A 16,136-nucleotide genomic window follows, 5' to 3' on the forward strand; every position below is an offset into this window, starting at 1 on the left:
TGCTGAGAAACTGTCTTTTATCCAGTTTATTTTATGATTTATATTGCTGTTTTAGAATATTGTAATTGTTTGGTTTTGTTTGTCTTGAATGTGTCAGAAATGCATTTTAGAGTGGAAAAGGTAATTGCAGAACAAGAAAAAACTGCAAAAAAAAATCTAATCATATGCAAGGATGCTTTAGCCATTTGGCCTATGTGTGTTGGATGTTTATTAATGCTAAGTACTTCTTTCACTTGTCGTTCCTCAGGGAACAATTAGTGTTGGAATAGATGCCACTGACCTCTTTGATCGTTATGACGAAGAATACGAAGATGTGCCTGGGAGCAGCTTTCCCCAGATCGAGATAAACAAAATGCACATATCCCAGTCCATTGAGGTAAGGAGGGCAGACGCCGCCGACGGTGTGGAGCAGGGCCTGAGCTAATGAGGCACTACAGTGCAAAGCAACAGAAAACGAAACACTGCTCAGGGGGTCCTCGTCTTGATTTACAGAAGGATGCGATTACCAGCGTGGGTGGGAAGCGGAGGCTCAGTTCCAACAGGACTGCGTCTTGACTGTACAGCATGCATTTGTAGGCTAGAGTGGTCCTGCCTTCCTGCCAGAAGGGAGGCTCAGTCGTGATTGAAAACAGGTATCTAGTTCTCATTCGACATGGAGTATCTAGTGTATGAAAACGAACGGCGTCCAGTTTTGAGGATGTGGGTAAGGAAAAGAAGGGGGAGGGTTTCCTCTGTTCCAGAGAGCTGAAGAAATTTAGTCTGCTAGCGAGATTAGAAGGGTTTGCAATGCAGGGTCAGGACTTCAAGGTGGTACGTTAAAGGTGTCACAAATGTCTGGTACTGTAAGAATTGCCTCACTTCTTGACTACAACATTTAGAGCAAGCGTGGCCATGTCTGCTTCAAACACCTGGGCTTAGCAGATGACAAGGAGTCAGCTGGAGCGTTGCCCATCTCTCTGCACTTACAGTCTCTGCAGTCACGATTATGTCCTTGCAGAACATGCATTAAATGTGGGAATTGGGGTCAGAGTAATTGGTAACGATATATTCATTTTTCAGGCACCGTTGACTGCCACGGACACAGCAATACTGTCTGGTAACCTTTCCACCCAGAACGGGAATGGAGGTGGATCGATTAATCTTGCTCTGAGACGAGTGACTTCCGCCAAGGGATGGGGAGAGGTAAGAGCACTAGCTGTTAGGCATCTTTATATCCAGTCTATTTCAGGCTGCTTGGATTAGTTACCTAATGTTTATAGGGAACTGTAGCTCTGTTTCTTCTCTCATTTTCTCTCATTCTGTAGAATGTAGAAAAAAGAATTCTCAAAGGAATTTGAGAAAAAGGGAAGGCCAAACCTTTTTTCTTAATTGTTTCCCCTTTCCATTTGACTGTGCATTTTGGACTTCACTGATGCTGATGGAATTGTTACCTGTTGTCTCCAGGGCCTTTCTAATTTCACTGCCTGAAGCCTCCCAGGTGCCTTCCAGAGGCTGTGAGCATGCGCCTTAGGGCAGCGTGATAGTTTGCCTTTGCTTCAGAAACTGCTCTGCTCACAAGGGAAGACGTTATGGAGGAAAATAGTTTGGCTCCCAGGCAGATACGATCTAAGTAGCTGGAAGGTCTCCTGTTACCACCTGAAGGCTGTGCCTCTCTAGACCAGTGGCTTTGTTTGAGATGCTCATGGCATCACTGCTATGGGTGGTGGCTGCTTTCTGCGCCTTCCTTTTTGCACACTAGATACTGCTAACCTGTTTCCTCAGCTTGTGAGACACAGGAGATTTCCTCTCGTTTGAGAATTCATAGACTAGAGGCATTTGATTTGCATCAGGATTTTGTAATATTGCTAATACAGGAGCTCGTGGATATTGTCATGAGTCAGTTGACTAAAAAAGTTTTTAAAAATCCATGTAGTAAACTTACTTGGGAGACGCAGAGGTAGTATGAACTGCTTTTGCAGGTTTTGTCAAGAAAAGCGTCAGATCTAAGAACTGCTTCTGTTAATGAGACTGAACAGCACCAAATAAACGTTGAACAGCAGCTCTGGAAGTCACCCAGGCTAGCGGATGAAACAGCAGGCACAGTTTGCAGACGCTGAGACGGTGCAGCAGCAGAACTGCTGACAACGTTACTGTGAGGCTGTCCTGGGAAGGACTCCTGTCCTCAGAGGGCACCAGCCAAGCCTTGGTGTTCACCGTTGTGGGGCTGTGATGGAGGTGTTTTCTCCATTTTCACCAGAGCAGGTGCTAGTAGTAGTAATAGTAGTAGCAGCAGCAGCAGCAGCAGCGTGTAGCACTATGAAACTGGCTTTGTTTTACTCATGAGGACCCTACTCAGTGAGACACCTCATATTCCGAGTGCAAAGCTAGCAGAGAAGAGAAGATGCTGAAATATGTGGTAAATGTTACTCAGACGTGTAAAATGTCTGTGATGTAAATGACGCTTGTGAAGTACTTTGCCACTGTTGTAAAAGATGTTTTCTTCTAACAATCTGGCATTGTGCATTTAAACAGTTGGAGTTTGGAGCAGGAGACCTCCAGGGACCTCTCTTCGGTCTGAAGATATTCCGTAATCTTACACCAAGATGGTAAATATTAGAAAAACGGTCTAATGGTTAATATTCCACACTAAGGACCTAAACAGTTTGAGTTCTGTTCCATGTTAATTCTGGATTTGTTTTCTATCCTACAAAGTAAGGTATTTCTTCTTTAGACTTAAGGTCGTCCTTTAGGACTGATCAAAATGCTGGTATCCTTTTTGTGTGTTGGTGTCCTTTGTGTTCATACTTCCAGTTTAAGGAAGGTCTGTGTTCCACATCCTTACATTTGTATTTGATCTTGTCATGAATTCATGATACTTGAGGCATGATTTCACAATTGGAGCGACAGGAGTTTGCTCTGGGAGCAGAACAAAAAATTGGGGAACGCTTCTGGGGCTTCCATGTGTGGATGATATGTCATGTTTTAGGGAAATAATGCCAAATTTGCCACTAGTGTGGTGTCTGTTTACGAATGAATAGAGGTCTCAAGTTGCAAAGGAGAGTACAAGGTAAGGGTGGTGACTGAAGACATCCGTTACAGCGTTGTAGGTGCCAGTGTAGACTTCCTTCTTTTTATATTTCCTAATTTAGTAAATACGCCATTGCTCAGAGCTTATACAGGGTTCTTGTTCCCTGTGGAGTCCATTAATGCTGGGGTTTGGAGCTGAGGGTTGAGGATTATTAAACAGCAGGGCTGCTATCTTCTAGCAGCCAGGTGTGCTGCCTCTGCGGAAGACCAGGACTTTATCTGCCTAGGGCAAGAAGGGTAAAGGCTGAAAGGTAGCCTGCTGCACTGGCTGCAGTGTTGTGGCCCAGACCATTAAACTAGGGCATAACCCAGCTCTTCTGGGCTGTGCTGTGGTCAGTGCAGTCTAAATTAGTTTTGAGTTTTTCCCGAAACCCTCAGGTGTCATGCTCTTTGCAGGATAGTCTCTGCATGTTCAGGGAGGCTCCAGGGAAAGGAGGAATTTGAGGCCATCTGTGAGCCTGTGTTTTATCACTGATGAGGCTTTCCTTATTTCTCCTAGTTTCATCACTACAAACTGTGCCCTGCAGTTTTCGTCCCGTGGGATCCGCCCGGGCCTCACCACAGTCCTAGCCCGCAACCTCGACAAGAACACGATGGGGTACTTACAGTGGCGGTGGGGCATCCAGTCAGCCATGAACACTAGCATTGTCCGGGATACAAAAACCAGCCATTTCACCATGGCGTTACAGGTGAGAGTCCTGTTGCTGTACGCAGAAGATGGTGGTACCACCCTGTGGGAGAGAAGTGCCTCAACTTTTCCATCCCAGCAGCATTTTGGCTTGGGACTAGAGGATAATGGAGCAGTTGGTGCTGTCTCATATGAACATGTAACGTAGGTAACCAGCTGCATTTGGCAGAGTACAACACCTTGCACCCAGCGTTGCCACATCTAATGTGGATCAGCTCAGGTTAGGGTCAGGATGCACAACACAGACTGCAGAGTTTGCAGTGGCACGAGTAAGTGGCAAGCACTGCTATGTTTTCTGTGCCACTTAAAGTATAAGAAAGGAAATGTGGGGGAATGTTCAGCGGTGGCCGAGGGTACATTTTCATACATTTGTGCCTCTTGTATTTCAGCTGGGAATCCCCCATTCTTTCATGATGGTCAGTTATCAGCATAAGTTTCAGGATGAAGATCAAACACGAGTGAAAGGTTCTCTCAAGTAAGTGTGCAAGAGGAAATTCATTTTGCTCACGGTCTGAAGAATCTGCCGGCCCCCAGGTTCCATGCAAATCAAATGCTTCCATGGTCTTTGGGAATCTGCTTTTCATTAATTAAATCTGGTAAATGCTGAAGTGAACATCTTGGAGGCTTAGCTCTGTATGCCTCTTCAGATAAGTGGAACTTAAAATACCTATGTGTGATATCTCTGTATCATCACCAATAAGAAAGCCAGAAGTTCTTGTAGTCAGTTTACTACTTTACAAGCTGAAAAGGCTTATTTCACCTTGTAGAAACACCGTGAATCTTCCAGTAGCCAACATGCACTGCACACAGATGTGTTTCCATGTTTTACTTGTTGGGGAATTAAAGGATTCGGTAAAGAGGAATTCAGGAGTCCTCCCTGTTTTACCAGTTTTTGGTTCTGTCGTTCTAGGGCGGGTTTCTTTGGGACCATAGTGGAGTATGGAGCAGAGAGGAAGATTTCCAGGCACAGCATTTTAGGAGCCACCGTCAGTGTTGGTGTTCCCCAAGGAGTGTCTTTGAAAATCAAGTCAGTTCGAGATTACAACTCTAGATTGCAGAGGCTGACCGTAACCTGCATGATTCTATTTCCAATATTCAGGTGGGAAGGTCCCAGTCTTAGGGCAATACAGGTATATTGATGTATCAGTGTGAAAACTTGCAGCCGCCCTCACCTCTAACACGAGCGGTGTCCGTCGGAAGGTATGTGTGGCTTCTGCTGGTGTTACTCTGAGCCTGAGCCACCTCTTTCGGGACTAGTGTGTGCCTGCATCAAAATATTCTGAAAATACAGCTTAAAGCAAGGTTTGGAGCGTTATAGTAAGCGGATGGAAGATTTCTGAAAACATTATTGGTAGAAATGGATTTAATTGCATTTCGTTTTTATAACACTGTACACGAGTATATACTGGAATTAACGAATATTCGTTAATTAACAGAGGAGATGACACTATTGATAAGATGCAGTTCACTAAGAGGGGCCGAACCCTTTAGGGGTTCGTGGGCTGTACTGCACTTTTAACTGGTGCCGGCAGAGGGAGTGCCAGGATGCTGAAACTGCTGTAAAGCCGTGAAGGCCTCTGTCCCAAGAAAACAAATGCTTTCTAAAATATATATTATTGTAAGCGCCAGAAAAATATTAACGTACTCCTTCCTTGAAGGCACGTGCTGGTGTTGTGATAATAGACCTTCTCTACAAGCATTTTCTTTTCTCTTGATGGTGATGTTGGTCCTTTTCCCTGGTGGAATTAATGACAAAATAAATTCTCCTAAGATTAAAAAAAACACTTTAGAAAGGCCAGGTGCTACCACAAGAGATGTCTGCTACATAGAAGTCTGTCTCTGGGTGGTGTCTTACCATTGTCTTGTTTCAGTTTATCAGATTTTCACCTTTTTGAGCCCCTGCGTTTCCTCTTACCTGTCACTGTTCTTTTTTTCTTCCAGGTTGAATAGGGCTAGTCAGACCTACTTCTTCCCTGTCCACCTGACAGATCAGCTGCTTCCCAGTGCTGTATTCTATGCCACCGTGGGACCTCTAGTTATCTACTTTGCCATGCATAGGCTAATCATCAAACCCTACCTCAGGGCACAAAAGGAGAGGTGAGCTCATAAGACTGTGTTTTAAATGCAGAGCCGGGAAGTCCCACTCCAGTGCTTCTGGGAGCCCGGTGCAAAGGCTGGGATATCCAGCTGAGACACTGTGGTTCACTATTTATTTGGTACTGCTGAATTCTGGAAGCCTACAAAAATATCTTGAAAGGTGGGAAGAACCTTAAAACCAAGCTCATTTGTGTGAGGTGGTGGGTCAGTTGTAATTGGGGTGGGTAAGTAGACATCAGCCACTTTGTGGCTGAATCCCATCCACGGTGTAGACCTGATGGGATGTTGACTTCCTTATGCCAGAGAGCTGGAGAAGCAAAGGGAGAGTACAGCCAGCGACATCCTTCAGAAGAAGCAGGAGGCTGAAGCTGCGGTAAGTCTTTCTCATAACTAATCCCCCTCAATTAAAGGAAGCTGTTTTCACTCTGGGCTTTTCTCTTTTGGACACAGTGTCTGACCCTGCTTCTTTTTTGCTCTGCCCCTTGTGTGTTGACAGGTCCGGTTAATGCAAGAGTCTGTCCGGAGGATAATTGAAGCAGAGGAAGCCAGAATGGGTAAAGATTACAACCCTGCTTACTTGTTCCATAAATTTGAAGAGGAGGGAACAATACAAAGGCTGGGTGGTTGAGGGGGGGGAAATGCAAGGTATGGTTTCTTAATTTCCATCCTTAATGAAGCACAGCGTGGCTGCTGTTGCGCGTGTTGTGGGGAAGTTCTATTATGATTCGCCTTCTGGTGCCTGAGCTTAGTAGAGATCCACTGAATATTGTCTTGGGACGTGCTGTCAGGTGGATCAACAGGGTGAAGACAGTAGTGTGGATTCACCTCTTCACAGAGAGGTGTGTCTATAAGTAGCTGCAAAAGTTACAGTCTGCAGTTTACACCTAAGTAGAAATGTTCTTCTGTCTTGAGAAGCAGGGGTCCAGGCAGGGAAAATTTAAATATCATTGAAAGCAAGAGAAAATGCTGGGATGGTCTTTTCATTGGTGTCTGCCTAGCTGTCGGTGGGAAGCCGTTCATCACATCTGTGTTTTCATGTGAAATGCAGGTTTGATTGTAGTGAATGCCTGGTATGGGAAGTTTGTTAATGACAACAGCAGGAAGAATGAGAAGGTGAAAGTAATAGATGTGACTGTGCCCCTGCAGTGCTTGGTGAAAGACTCTAAACTCATCCTTACAGAGGCGTCCAAGGTATGTAGCTGCTCTGTAAAAGCCCAGACTCAAGAGCTCAAATCTGTGACTCAGAATTTCGGTTGAACCATCTGCTGTCCTGCCAGGGTATTTCTCCAGTGTGCTTGAAGCTAGAGACTCTAGATGAATTTACAGAAGCCGCTTACATACCAAGTGTTATGAACCTCCAGGACTTCTGTTTCTCTGGGCATTTCCAGCACCAAAGAAACAGCCTCTCTGTATTTGCAGCATGAGACAGCGCATGTTACAGACTCTGGGGCTGTACACCAGAAACTTCCCACTCCCCTGACTCGCTCTTTTCTGTAGTTAGATCTTGCCACTGGGGAGGCGAGTCCTGAGCTTCTCATCTCGTCTCATTGGCAACAAAGCTTTTTTTTTTTTTTTTTTTTTTTAAAGTGAGACCTTGTTCTAGCACTAATAAATGGTTTTGGTCAGTTGAAGAGCTGTGAAAGTCCATTCCCTGATGCTCAGTCTGTCCTTCTCTGTTTCAAGGCTGGGCTGCCAGGTTTCTACGACCCCTGCGTGGGTGAAGAGAAGAGTTTGAAAGTGCTTTATCAGTTCCGAGGAGTTCTGCACCAAGTGATGTCAGCTGACAACGAGGCCCTTAGGATACCAAAGCAATGTAAGTAGCAAGGACCACCCTGCTTCTCCCTTCAGGAACCCGTGAAGGATTGCTTCAGCTCTGTGTGGTGAAGCACACAGAATGGGGGTTCTGGGGTCACTGAAACGGACTGACCATGATATGCCTCTGGGATGTGACCTAAAAGAGCAGCACCACTGCAGCTGTTTATACCATCTAACCTGACGTATCTAACTGGAGTTAGAAGCAGAGGCCTGCTACAGCTGCTGGTGTCCCTGCTGGGCAATTCACAGCATTGGATTGCCCTTTGAGGACTGAATTGAATGTATGAAGGCAAGGTGGAGGGCTGAGGTAGATTTCTTCCTCACCCCCATTTATCTATCTGCCAACACATTTTCCCTGCCAGAATAATTTTGCGAAGCTGGTACCTGCTAGTGACAAGTTGTACTGGTACCCCTGTAGGTCTGGGGAGATGGCTAAAGGGCAGAAACCTCATGTTACTCTAGTCCAGCTCCCTGGCCCAATTTAAGAAGCTTACAAAGCTTCCTTAAGTACCTTGGAGGTGTGTATGAATTGTGTTCAATTAGCAGCCAGAAGTGTTCCTGCCTCTCCCTGGTACAGCGGTAAGCTCAAGCTAGGATGTGTCTCATCTGACAGAAGTGGCCGGTATCCATTTATTGTTCTCATCCGACAGCTCACAGAATCGATGCAGATGGCTAATCTGGTGAGAGCGTGCGCATCCGTTACGGCACCTGGGTCAACGGAAACTACACAACCTTCCCCCAGATGCTACAAGTTTGAACAGAGACATTTTTATTTTTACTATCCATAGAGCAGGTGGTGTCCTACCAGTTATGTTAGGAGACAAAATGAGAGAACCTGCTTCTACAGGTGGCTCCAAGGCAATACTTCTCTGAATTGTGGCTCAGTAACCAATAAAGCAACGTGACTCTGAATGCGCAGTGCTTTCTGCTGAGGGTGTGCGAGTGGGCACTGAGCAGCCCCCGTCATGCAGCCATGTCTTCCCTGCTGCGATTTGGCCACAGTCCATTTGTGCAGTCTCACACATATATATATATATATATCTTTTTGCACTGAGCGGGGAAGATGACCTGCTGTTCTCGCTTCTCCACGTACTTCTGGGGTAGGTAACATAACTTTTTCTGCTCCTGGGGGGAAGTTTAGTTCTCTGGCCACCTGCTGGAATGCCTCTGTGTAAATCTTTTTGTTGGAAAGAGGGCAAGAGATTGTTTTCCATCTCAAATCTGTATTTGAAATGTACTTGCTAAGAACAAGTATGTTTGAAATTAAGTTCTTTGCCTTTTGTAGTAACATGGACCCCTTCAGCATGAATCCATCCAGCTGCTCATTTCAAACACTGCTATTCCAGACAAGGACACGGGGTGTAATGATCTTATTAATTTTTCTGCCGTCTAGAATCATGTACTATCAAGGTTTTCAAGAAAAGAGGAAAGCAAGTGGGGAAGAAGGACAGCAACTCATTTAATTTGATTCTGATGCTGCGACTGTCTCTTCCCATCTAATTTATTTCTAGGAAAAAGAGGAACGTAGTTCATACAAGTAAACCAGACCAAAGTGAGGAGAGAAGCCAAATGGGTAGAGAGCTGAAAACGTAAAATTCAGCTGCCCTTTCTAAAAAGCATCAGTTATGACATAAATCCATTGGATTAATCTTGCATGGAAGCCATGGCAGTGATTTACCAGCAAAAAGGGCAGTCCTGTTCAAGTGACACAGCAGATGGAAACGGCAGCCTTGTAGTACCTACCACACACTGCGTGTGTCAACGCTACCGAGGCTTCTTCATAGAGAAAAGGAATAATCGTGGCTGTTTCTCAGTCACAGCTCTGCTCTTGGTGAGCCCTAGAACAGCCTTCATAGCTTACATGTGAGAAACAGGAGGGAAAGGTATCTTGGCAGTGCATTGTTGCTCTTAACTACTACCGTAGATCTTTTCCTGACACGTACTTGGCCCCTCTGCCTGTGCAACGGTGGTTCTCTTTGCTCAAGTCATTGTAACAGGAGAATTATATTTCCAGAAGCAGACTTATTTGAGCCAGTCTGAAAGAGACGCTTCCCCCCCGCTTTAAAAAAACAAGTTCATACCATGAAGGGATGTTCACTTGTTTTGAATAAAAACCAAAACTCTTCAGCTGTGACCACCTCCTGGTGCGGGATTTTGTTTCACTTATGACCAGTGTTCTGTGGATCTGAAATTAAATGTAAAATATGCAATAAATTATATTCAGCTGAAAAGTAGCCTGCTGAAAAGCAAGGGTTGCAGGTTTTGTAAATGTAACTGCACCCTCTGTCACGTCCTGCTTGTTGACCTCTGTTGATCGCTTGTGTGTGTAACTGGGCAGAAACCGCCACCAGAAATTCCTTTTTCATGTGCTGTCACTGCATGGAGTGTATGGTCACGAGCGAGAGCCAGTCTGTAGTGACTGGGCCGTGGCAAAATACTCCCAGGAGGAGTACGGAGGATTGAAGTTTTGTACAAGCAAGTGCAAAATAGTGACAACACATTTGCTGCTAATTACAAAGAAGAATCTTACTGCAGCCCTGTATCTAGCAGAGCAAGGACACTGTGCAGTGTTTGCACAATAAAACAATTCTTCTCTTTTCTGACCACTCCCAAGGATATTTCCTGCTGTCATGAACGTGTTTTCTTGCACAGTCAACTTTAAAAGGTAGAGAAATAGTGACACGATTCTAAAAACCGCTTCCATACTTCAAGGCATCCCGTGGTATTTCTACACTTGAAAAATAATGTTTCTGAGGGGCAGAGCATGCTGTTCCTACCCCAGCAGTTGAAACCTGTAGCAGGGCAGCATCTTTGGGTGCAAACTTTAAAATGCCATAGAAATGTGAGGTGACACATCCATCTCTAATTGACCCAGCAAATGCTTTAAATACCTTAGTGAGGATCCGGAAACACACGCTCGTCTTTTCAGCCAGAGCCTGTAAACTGGAAATTCTTGAGGCGGAGACAGAGGTTTAGAATTTACTTTTTTAGAGTATTCCCTTGTCTTGCTGTGCATGCTCTCACCTTTGACAACCCAATCCCAGGGTGGCTCAGCCACCGAAAAGCTACAAGGAGCCAGAGCTCTAGGCACCAGCTCTGCTGTAAAAACCCTCTAAGCCTCCTCCCGTGCAACTCGACCAGCATGTTCATACCTGAAGGTGGCTCAGCCACCCGGCCAGGGCTTGGAGTCCCGCGGGTGCTTTCCTCTCAATCGCAGCTGCGTTCTCGTCAGAGCACTGGCTCTTCCCCCTCTGTGCTGTCTTCCCCTGGCACCTTGGAATTCTCTTTCTTTCTAATTGCAAAGAAGTCTGTGCAAGGGACAGATGAGCCTTAACTTTGTACTTCGAACATCTGAATTTGCGATTCTTGTTAAAGTAAAATCCCTCACGATCAATACCAACGCAGGCCTTGCCCCGTTCCCTGGCTGAACGTCATGAAAAGTATATAGCTTGTTTTTTCCTGCCAGATGGGGCCACCAAGGAACCAGGGATTCAGACCCTTGCTTTCCCCCTCCTTTCCAGTACTGTGAGTGCCCTTCCCCATCCATGAGGCTGCTGCTGCAGGTTCTTTTCTGCAGTAGTTAAAGCGTGAGCTCCATTTTTGCTTCCCTGCAGCGTTTGTAATTGTCAAGCGTTGCTGAGTTGTGACCACACGGTGGAGTCTGACAGCCCCACCTGAGGAACTGCTGCCTTCAACGCCACCATTTCTGCTCTGTGAGAAGCTGCCATTTTACAGCTACAACTCCTCTGGGAGTTCTGTTTATCACTCTATATAATACTAAATCACAAATACAATTAAAATAGAAGCTGTAAGCAACCAGAGCTTAGCTTCTAATATGATCCGGTGCCACATCCAAAGAGTCGAGCCATCTTTTAAGTTCACCGCGGTGTTAAGGCTGCTGTTCTGAACGCAGCTGGCTGAGCAGCAGTGCCTTCGAGGTCGTGGCACCTACAGGAGCTGGGGGTGGCACCAAGGCACCAGCATCCCTGTGGTGGTTTGGGGTCCTCAGTGCCGCCCTGCGGTGGGGCAGGGGTGGGAGGGAAGGAGCTCTCCTTCAGCACAGCCCCCGGAGGGTTTTAAGGGGTCTGGTTTGGGTCTGGTGGAGCCGGCCGGTCTTTGCCAGGCAGATGCAGGCCTGAGGTCTGCTGAGGCTGCGGTGCCCGGTTCTCCAGGGACCTGGCTCTCAGGCGAGTGGGGCAGGTATGGGGTCACCTTGGCCAGCAGTCACCTGGCGTGATTTGCCCTGCCTCACGCTGGGCTTCTACACACCAAGCCTGCCTTCAGGCGCTCTCACGAAGGAGCCCTGCCAGGGCCACATGCTGCCGATGCCGTAGGCATCCTGACCCGTCCTCTCCCCAGGCTTCACACCTTTCGGCAGGTCCCTGTCAGTGAGCCCACGGCAGCGTCCCGGCTGCCTTCAGCCCCCCCGGGCTCCTGCAGCAGCAGGCATCGCCCGCCTCCCGTCGCTCCACGCTGCCCCGTGCTTGTCCCTGCACCAGCGATGGGGCTCCACCACAATTTACCTTGCTCACAGCGAAGGCTGGGCGAGGAGCGGCTGCTGCAAGGAGAGGTGAGGATACCTGTCGGCACATGGAAGAGAATGTTTGCAGCACTCCTATGCGTACCCGACTTTGTGTATCGTTCTGGGAGGAGCGCCTGAAGCGTCAGGTCCTGCTGCTACCTGGCACAACGGCTTTCCACACCAGTAAATCATAACAGCAGACTCCTGAGTTCAGAATAAAACAAAATCATTGTTCACCTGTTTCACATTTAAGAAAAAAACATGGTTCATTAAAACAGTTTTAATGAAAAAATAAAGTTCTGAATTAAACTATAATTATACATGGCTGAAAGTGATGAACTAAAAGAATGGAGATGTTGCTTTTTTCTCTCTGCTGATACTGTAACGTGCTGGACTTGTCAGACACCATCTATTGGGATAAATCTGAAAGGTAACAGAACAAGAGTCAGTCACATCGATTAGTACCGAGCCTCTGTGAAAGAGGCTGTTTGCGTGGCAGTTGGCCATTTCTCCCATAAAAGCTTCGGGAACACATTCCACGGAGGTCCAGTTGAATTGCAGACATGCTGTGAACGCAGAGATACCAATTCTCAGAGCAGGTCAAGCCCTCGCGCAGCTCGCAACCGGGATCTTCCAGAGCCTTTCTGTTTGCAGAATGAAATGGCAGCAGTTAAGAACTTTGGTTATTTTTCTGGCTGCAAAGAACAGTCAGGCAGCCGTCGGGGGCAAGTCTTTGGCAAACTCCTCAGTGGTCCTGCGTAGCTTCTGGAAGGCAGCATACCACGGTCATGGTGTTGAGATGTTACAGAAGCTGGAGCTGGTTTTCAGAACCCAGAGTAAGTTGTTGCAGCTTGGCAGAACAACATTTTTATAAAGAAGCAGGACTGAGGAACAGTTGCACATCCTGACTCGGGCCGGCAGACCTCTGGACACCCCTGGTGTGACACGCCACAGAGCGCTGCAGTGCTGGACGGCCTGCCGGAAGCTTTGGCAGCCCCACGTCGGACATCTGAAGGAGGGTACCCGACTCTGTGTACGGGAAAGACCCTCAGTCATCACCAGGACGCGTCTCCTGATGAGCCAGTACACGGATAAGGCGGTGGGCTAACGTGCTGTATCTGCAGGACTAGCCTGGACACGTTCCTGCCAGTATGACTAGGCTCGCTTCGGCCGCGGCACCGGCCAGCGACTCCCCTTGCCTCATGGTCTCACCGGACAGAGCACAACGTTGTTCCTCAGACGCATAACTTCAGAGAAACACCTCGACACGCAAGCCCAATCTGTGCGATACGTAGGGCTCGCTCTGTTTGATCATCGAGGAACAAGGCCGCTATCTCGGTGGCCTTGCGTAAAAGCCTCGACTCCCCATCAACGTTTCTGAACAGATTTCCCTCGGGCTGAGGCCCCAGGAAGTCCCACGGAGGGACCGCAGCATCGGCGGGGGCCTCGGCCCTCTCCTGTCTTCCCCTGCACCGGCTGGATCTTCATTGCACTTCGTCTTGCTAGCTGCATCGCCTGCATTTGCTTTTATCGGTATAATTTGCAACCAATAGGTTAAAGATTCCATTTTTTGGATTACAAATCCAGTCTCAAAAAAACAAACAGCAAAACCAAAAGTCAACTCAGCTGTAGTACTCGGATGGAAACGATCAAATCCCAAACCAGACCTGCCAGGTTCTAAGTTTACTACGGCCCCTTTGACAGTCCACGTTTGAATTCTGGGCTGAGAAAAGGGAGAGTCATCGTCTTCTTAAAACAGCACCTTAGAGTTTAACGAAGGGCCGGGAAACAGAGCAAACGGTAACCCCCATACACACATTTGAGCCGATCATGCAAAACAAAGTCACAAAAAATCACCGTAAGAGGAGACCTAGGAAGAAATGGGATGTCGCTAATCCCCCGCACTGCCTGTGCAGAAAAAGGGCTGCTCTCCTCTTTTAAACGCGCCGGTCCCTCGGCGCAGGAAGAAGTCCTGTTTTCACGTGAACGATGCCAAATCACAGAACTCCCCTGCTGCCCAGGCCCGCGGAGGAGGCGGCAGATCACGCAGAGGTCGGTATCTGTTGCCGCTCACTCCTACGGAGCCTTAGAATATCTAAGATTGACATATACGGACAAATGGGCAGGTATAATATTACATTAAAATTAAAACACACAGCCATTTACTTTTCAGACTCTTCACACAGATTCCCTCCTCCTCCTCCTCCCTCTTTGGAGGAGGAGGAGTTCCCTAGCACAGAGAAGGTTTGCAGTTTCCCAGTGGGATGAGAAAACATACGTGGCAAAGGTATTGTACATTCCCCAGACATCACCCAGTTCATAGCTGCAACCGGACAAAACCCCACCGGACCCAGAGATCGTAGTCCGTCCCTTGAGCTAATATCGGTATCTAGCAGCAGTTTTGACCAGTCGGCCTCTTCCAGCCCCGGCTGCCCGCGACTTGGCGATTCCTCGTCCCTGTCAGCGCAGGCCGCCCGGGCAGCCCGTCAGCCTGAGCAGCAGCAGTTCGGGGGAGCTCTCCCCGGCCTCCCGGCCGGCGTCGGCACCTCGCCCGCCTGCCCAAGCAGCGCTCCAGCACGCGCCTCCCTCCCCTAGTCCAGAAAGCGCCTGCGCGAGCCCGTCCGGGAGCGGTTCGAACGGCGAATGTCAAACTTGGAGTCCCGGCACTTCTGGCATATGTAGACCTCTGGGACGTTCGACTTGCGGATTTTGGCGCAGGAGAGGTGGATCCAGGTGTGGCACTCGTTACACTCAATCATCGGCCGCCCAGCAAAAGGCTTCATGCAGAAGCAAGTGACCAGGTCCCACGAGTCGTCATCTGCAAAGAGAACGAGCAAGCTACGTTTTTAACTGCCGACGCCGCTCACCCGCACTGGGAGTTTACTCTCCTTCCGCACTAGATTAACTACCTGGCCTTCAAAGATGGGCACTCTGCTGATTTTTCCACCTCTCAAGAGAAACCAGGCTCTCTTGCGTGGAAGAGGCTCTTGGCAGTACACAAGAGGCCGTAATCCACTGAGAGGAGAAACGGCTGCTTCTGTAAAGGTGCAGCTTTTCACTCAGTTTATGGCAAAAGCAGCCCAACCTCCCCCCCGCCTTCCCCCAAAAAAACCAACTGCTACTTAATTCTGCCCAGGCAGCGCACCTCAGCGTTACCCTCGTGCTACGAGTGAAGCACCAAAAGACTGGCAACAGCACCGCTGCTTCTGCCTGGCTAATTCGCTTTTGGCAGGCCACCTACCCGAATCCACCATGATGTCCTCGTCGTCGCCAGTGCCGTCCTCATCCCGAAAGACCACCTGCTTGCCCTGCCGAATGACCGTTCGTTTGCCCACGCTCTGGATCTCCACCGTCTGCTCGGCCGTCACGGCGGGGTAGGAGACGCTGGAAGGCGTGTCAGAGTCCCACACCGAGCAGTGCTCGGCCGCAGACTGAGGGTCGCCCTCAGACGAGGGGCTCATCGGTGTCTCCACGTAAGAGTCCTCCGCCTCCAGCTCCAGCAGCTTCTCCTCGTAGTCCTCCTCTGCAGACACCTCCGTTTCCCTCCTCTTCAGCTTTTTCTTCTTCCTGATCTTGTCGATCTGCTTTCGCTCCGGCAGGAAGCTGCCGGGTTTTGCCCGCTGGAACAGGGAACCGTACGGTTTTGCTCGCTTAAGCTGACTGAAGTTCTTTCTGTTCTTGGCGGGCAGGGAAACGGAAGAGGGGATGTCGTTGAAGCGGGGATCCCAGCTATCGCTGTCGATCGTGCCCCCGGTGCTGTTGGGAGGGCTGGGGCTGTTCCTCAGCGGCGTTTCCTGGAAAACGCCGAGAAAGCAGATAAACGCCTTAACTGGGAGCCAACTGCGCGCAGCGCTGCCTCACACGGCCGGTCTCGCCCCGGTTCGGGCTCCCGCTCGCTCCCTCCACACGCTGCGCAGGGACCCCCGGCCGGGCGGGGCCGCAGCTGCC

The 16,136-nt window shown here is 48.5% G+C and overlaps 2 protein-coding genes across 5 annotated transcripts in view; one reads left to right on the plus strand and one right to left on the minus strand.

The window, feature by feature from the left end:
* Positions 1-10,591, plus strand: part of DNAJC11 (DnaJ heat shock protein family (Hsp40) member C11) — a 22,112-nt gene extending 11,521 nt beyond the window's left edge. For 3 of the 4 annotated variants that reach the window (XM_035901527.1, XM_035901526.1, XM_035901528.1), the window contains 12 exons: positions 248-376; positions 1,060-1,182; positions 2,512-2,585; positions 3,566-3,755; positions 4,144-4,229; positions 4,665-4,781; positions 5,696-5,851; positions 6,155-6,224; positions 6,348-6,405; positions 6,900-7,042; positions 7,535-7,664; positions 8,317-10,591. In XM_035901527.1, the coding sequence (XP_035757420.1) occupies positions 248-376; positions 1,060-1,182; positions 2,512-2,585; positions 3,566-3,755; positions 4,144-4,229; positions 4,665-4,781; positions 5,696-5,851; positions 6,155-6,224; positions 6,348-6,405; positions 6,900-7,042; positions 7,535-7,664; positions 8,317-8,342 (1,302 nt within the window). In that variant the 3' untranslated portion in view covers positions 8,343-10,591. The remainder of the gene's footprint in view (positions 1-247; positions 377-1,059; positions 1,183-2,511; positions 2,586-3,565; positions 3,756-4,143; positions 4,230-4,664; positions 4,782-5,695; positions 5,852-6,154; positions 6,225-6,347; positions 6,406-6,899; positions 7,043-7,534; positions 7,665-8,316) is intronic. The other variant, XR_004842926.1, reaches the window with a different exon arrangement.
* A 1,887-nt stretch (positions 10,592-12,478) lies between these two features.
* The window catches only part of PHF13 (PHD finger protein 13), a 6,326-nt gene continuing 2,668 nt past the window's right edge, over positions 12,479-16,136 (minus strand). Inside the window, exons 2-3 of the mRNA XM_035901521.1 lie at positions 15,430-16,017; positions 12,479-15,006 (exon numbers count right to left, since the gene is read on the minus strand). Of these exons, the coding sequence (XP_035757414.1) occupies positions 14,780-15,006; positions 15,430-16,017 (815 nt within the window). The 3' untranslated portion in view covers positions 12,479-14,779. The remainder of the gene's footprint in view (positions 15,007-15,429; positions 16,018-16,136) is intronic.

Source organism: Egretta garzetta, unplaced genomic scaffold (genome assembly GCF_000687185.1).
Source record: "Egretta garzetta isolate BGI_Z169 unplaced genomic scaffold, ASM68718v1 scaffold389, whole genome shotgun sequence".
NCBI classification, from domain to species: Eukaryota; Metazoa; Chordata; class Aves; order Pelecaniformes; family Ardeidae; genus Egretta; species Egretta garzetta.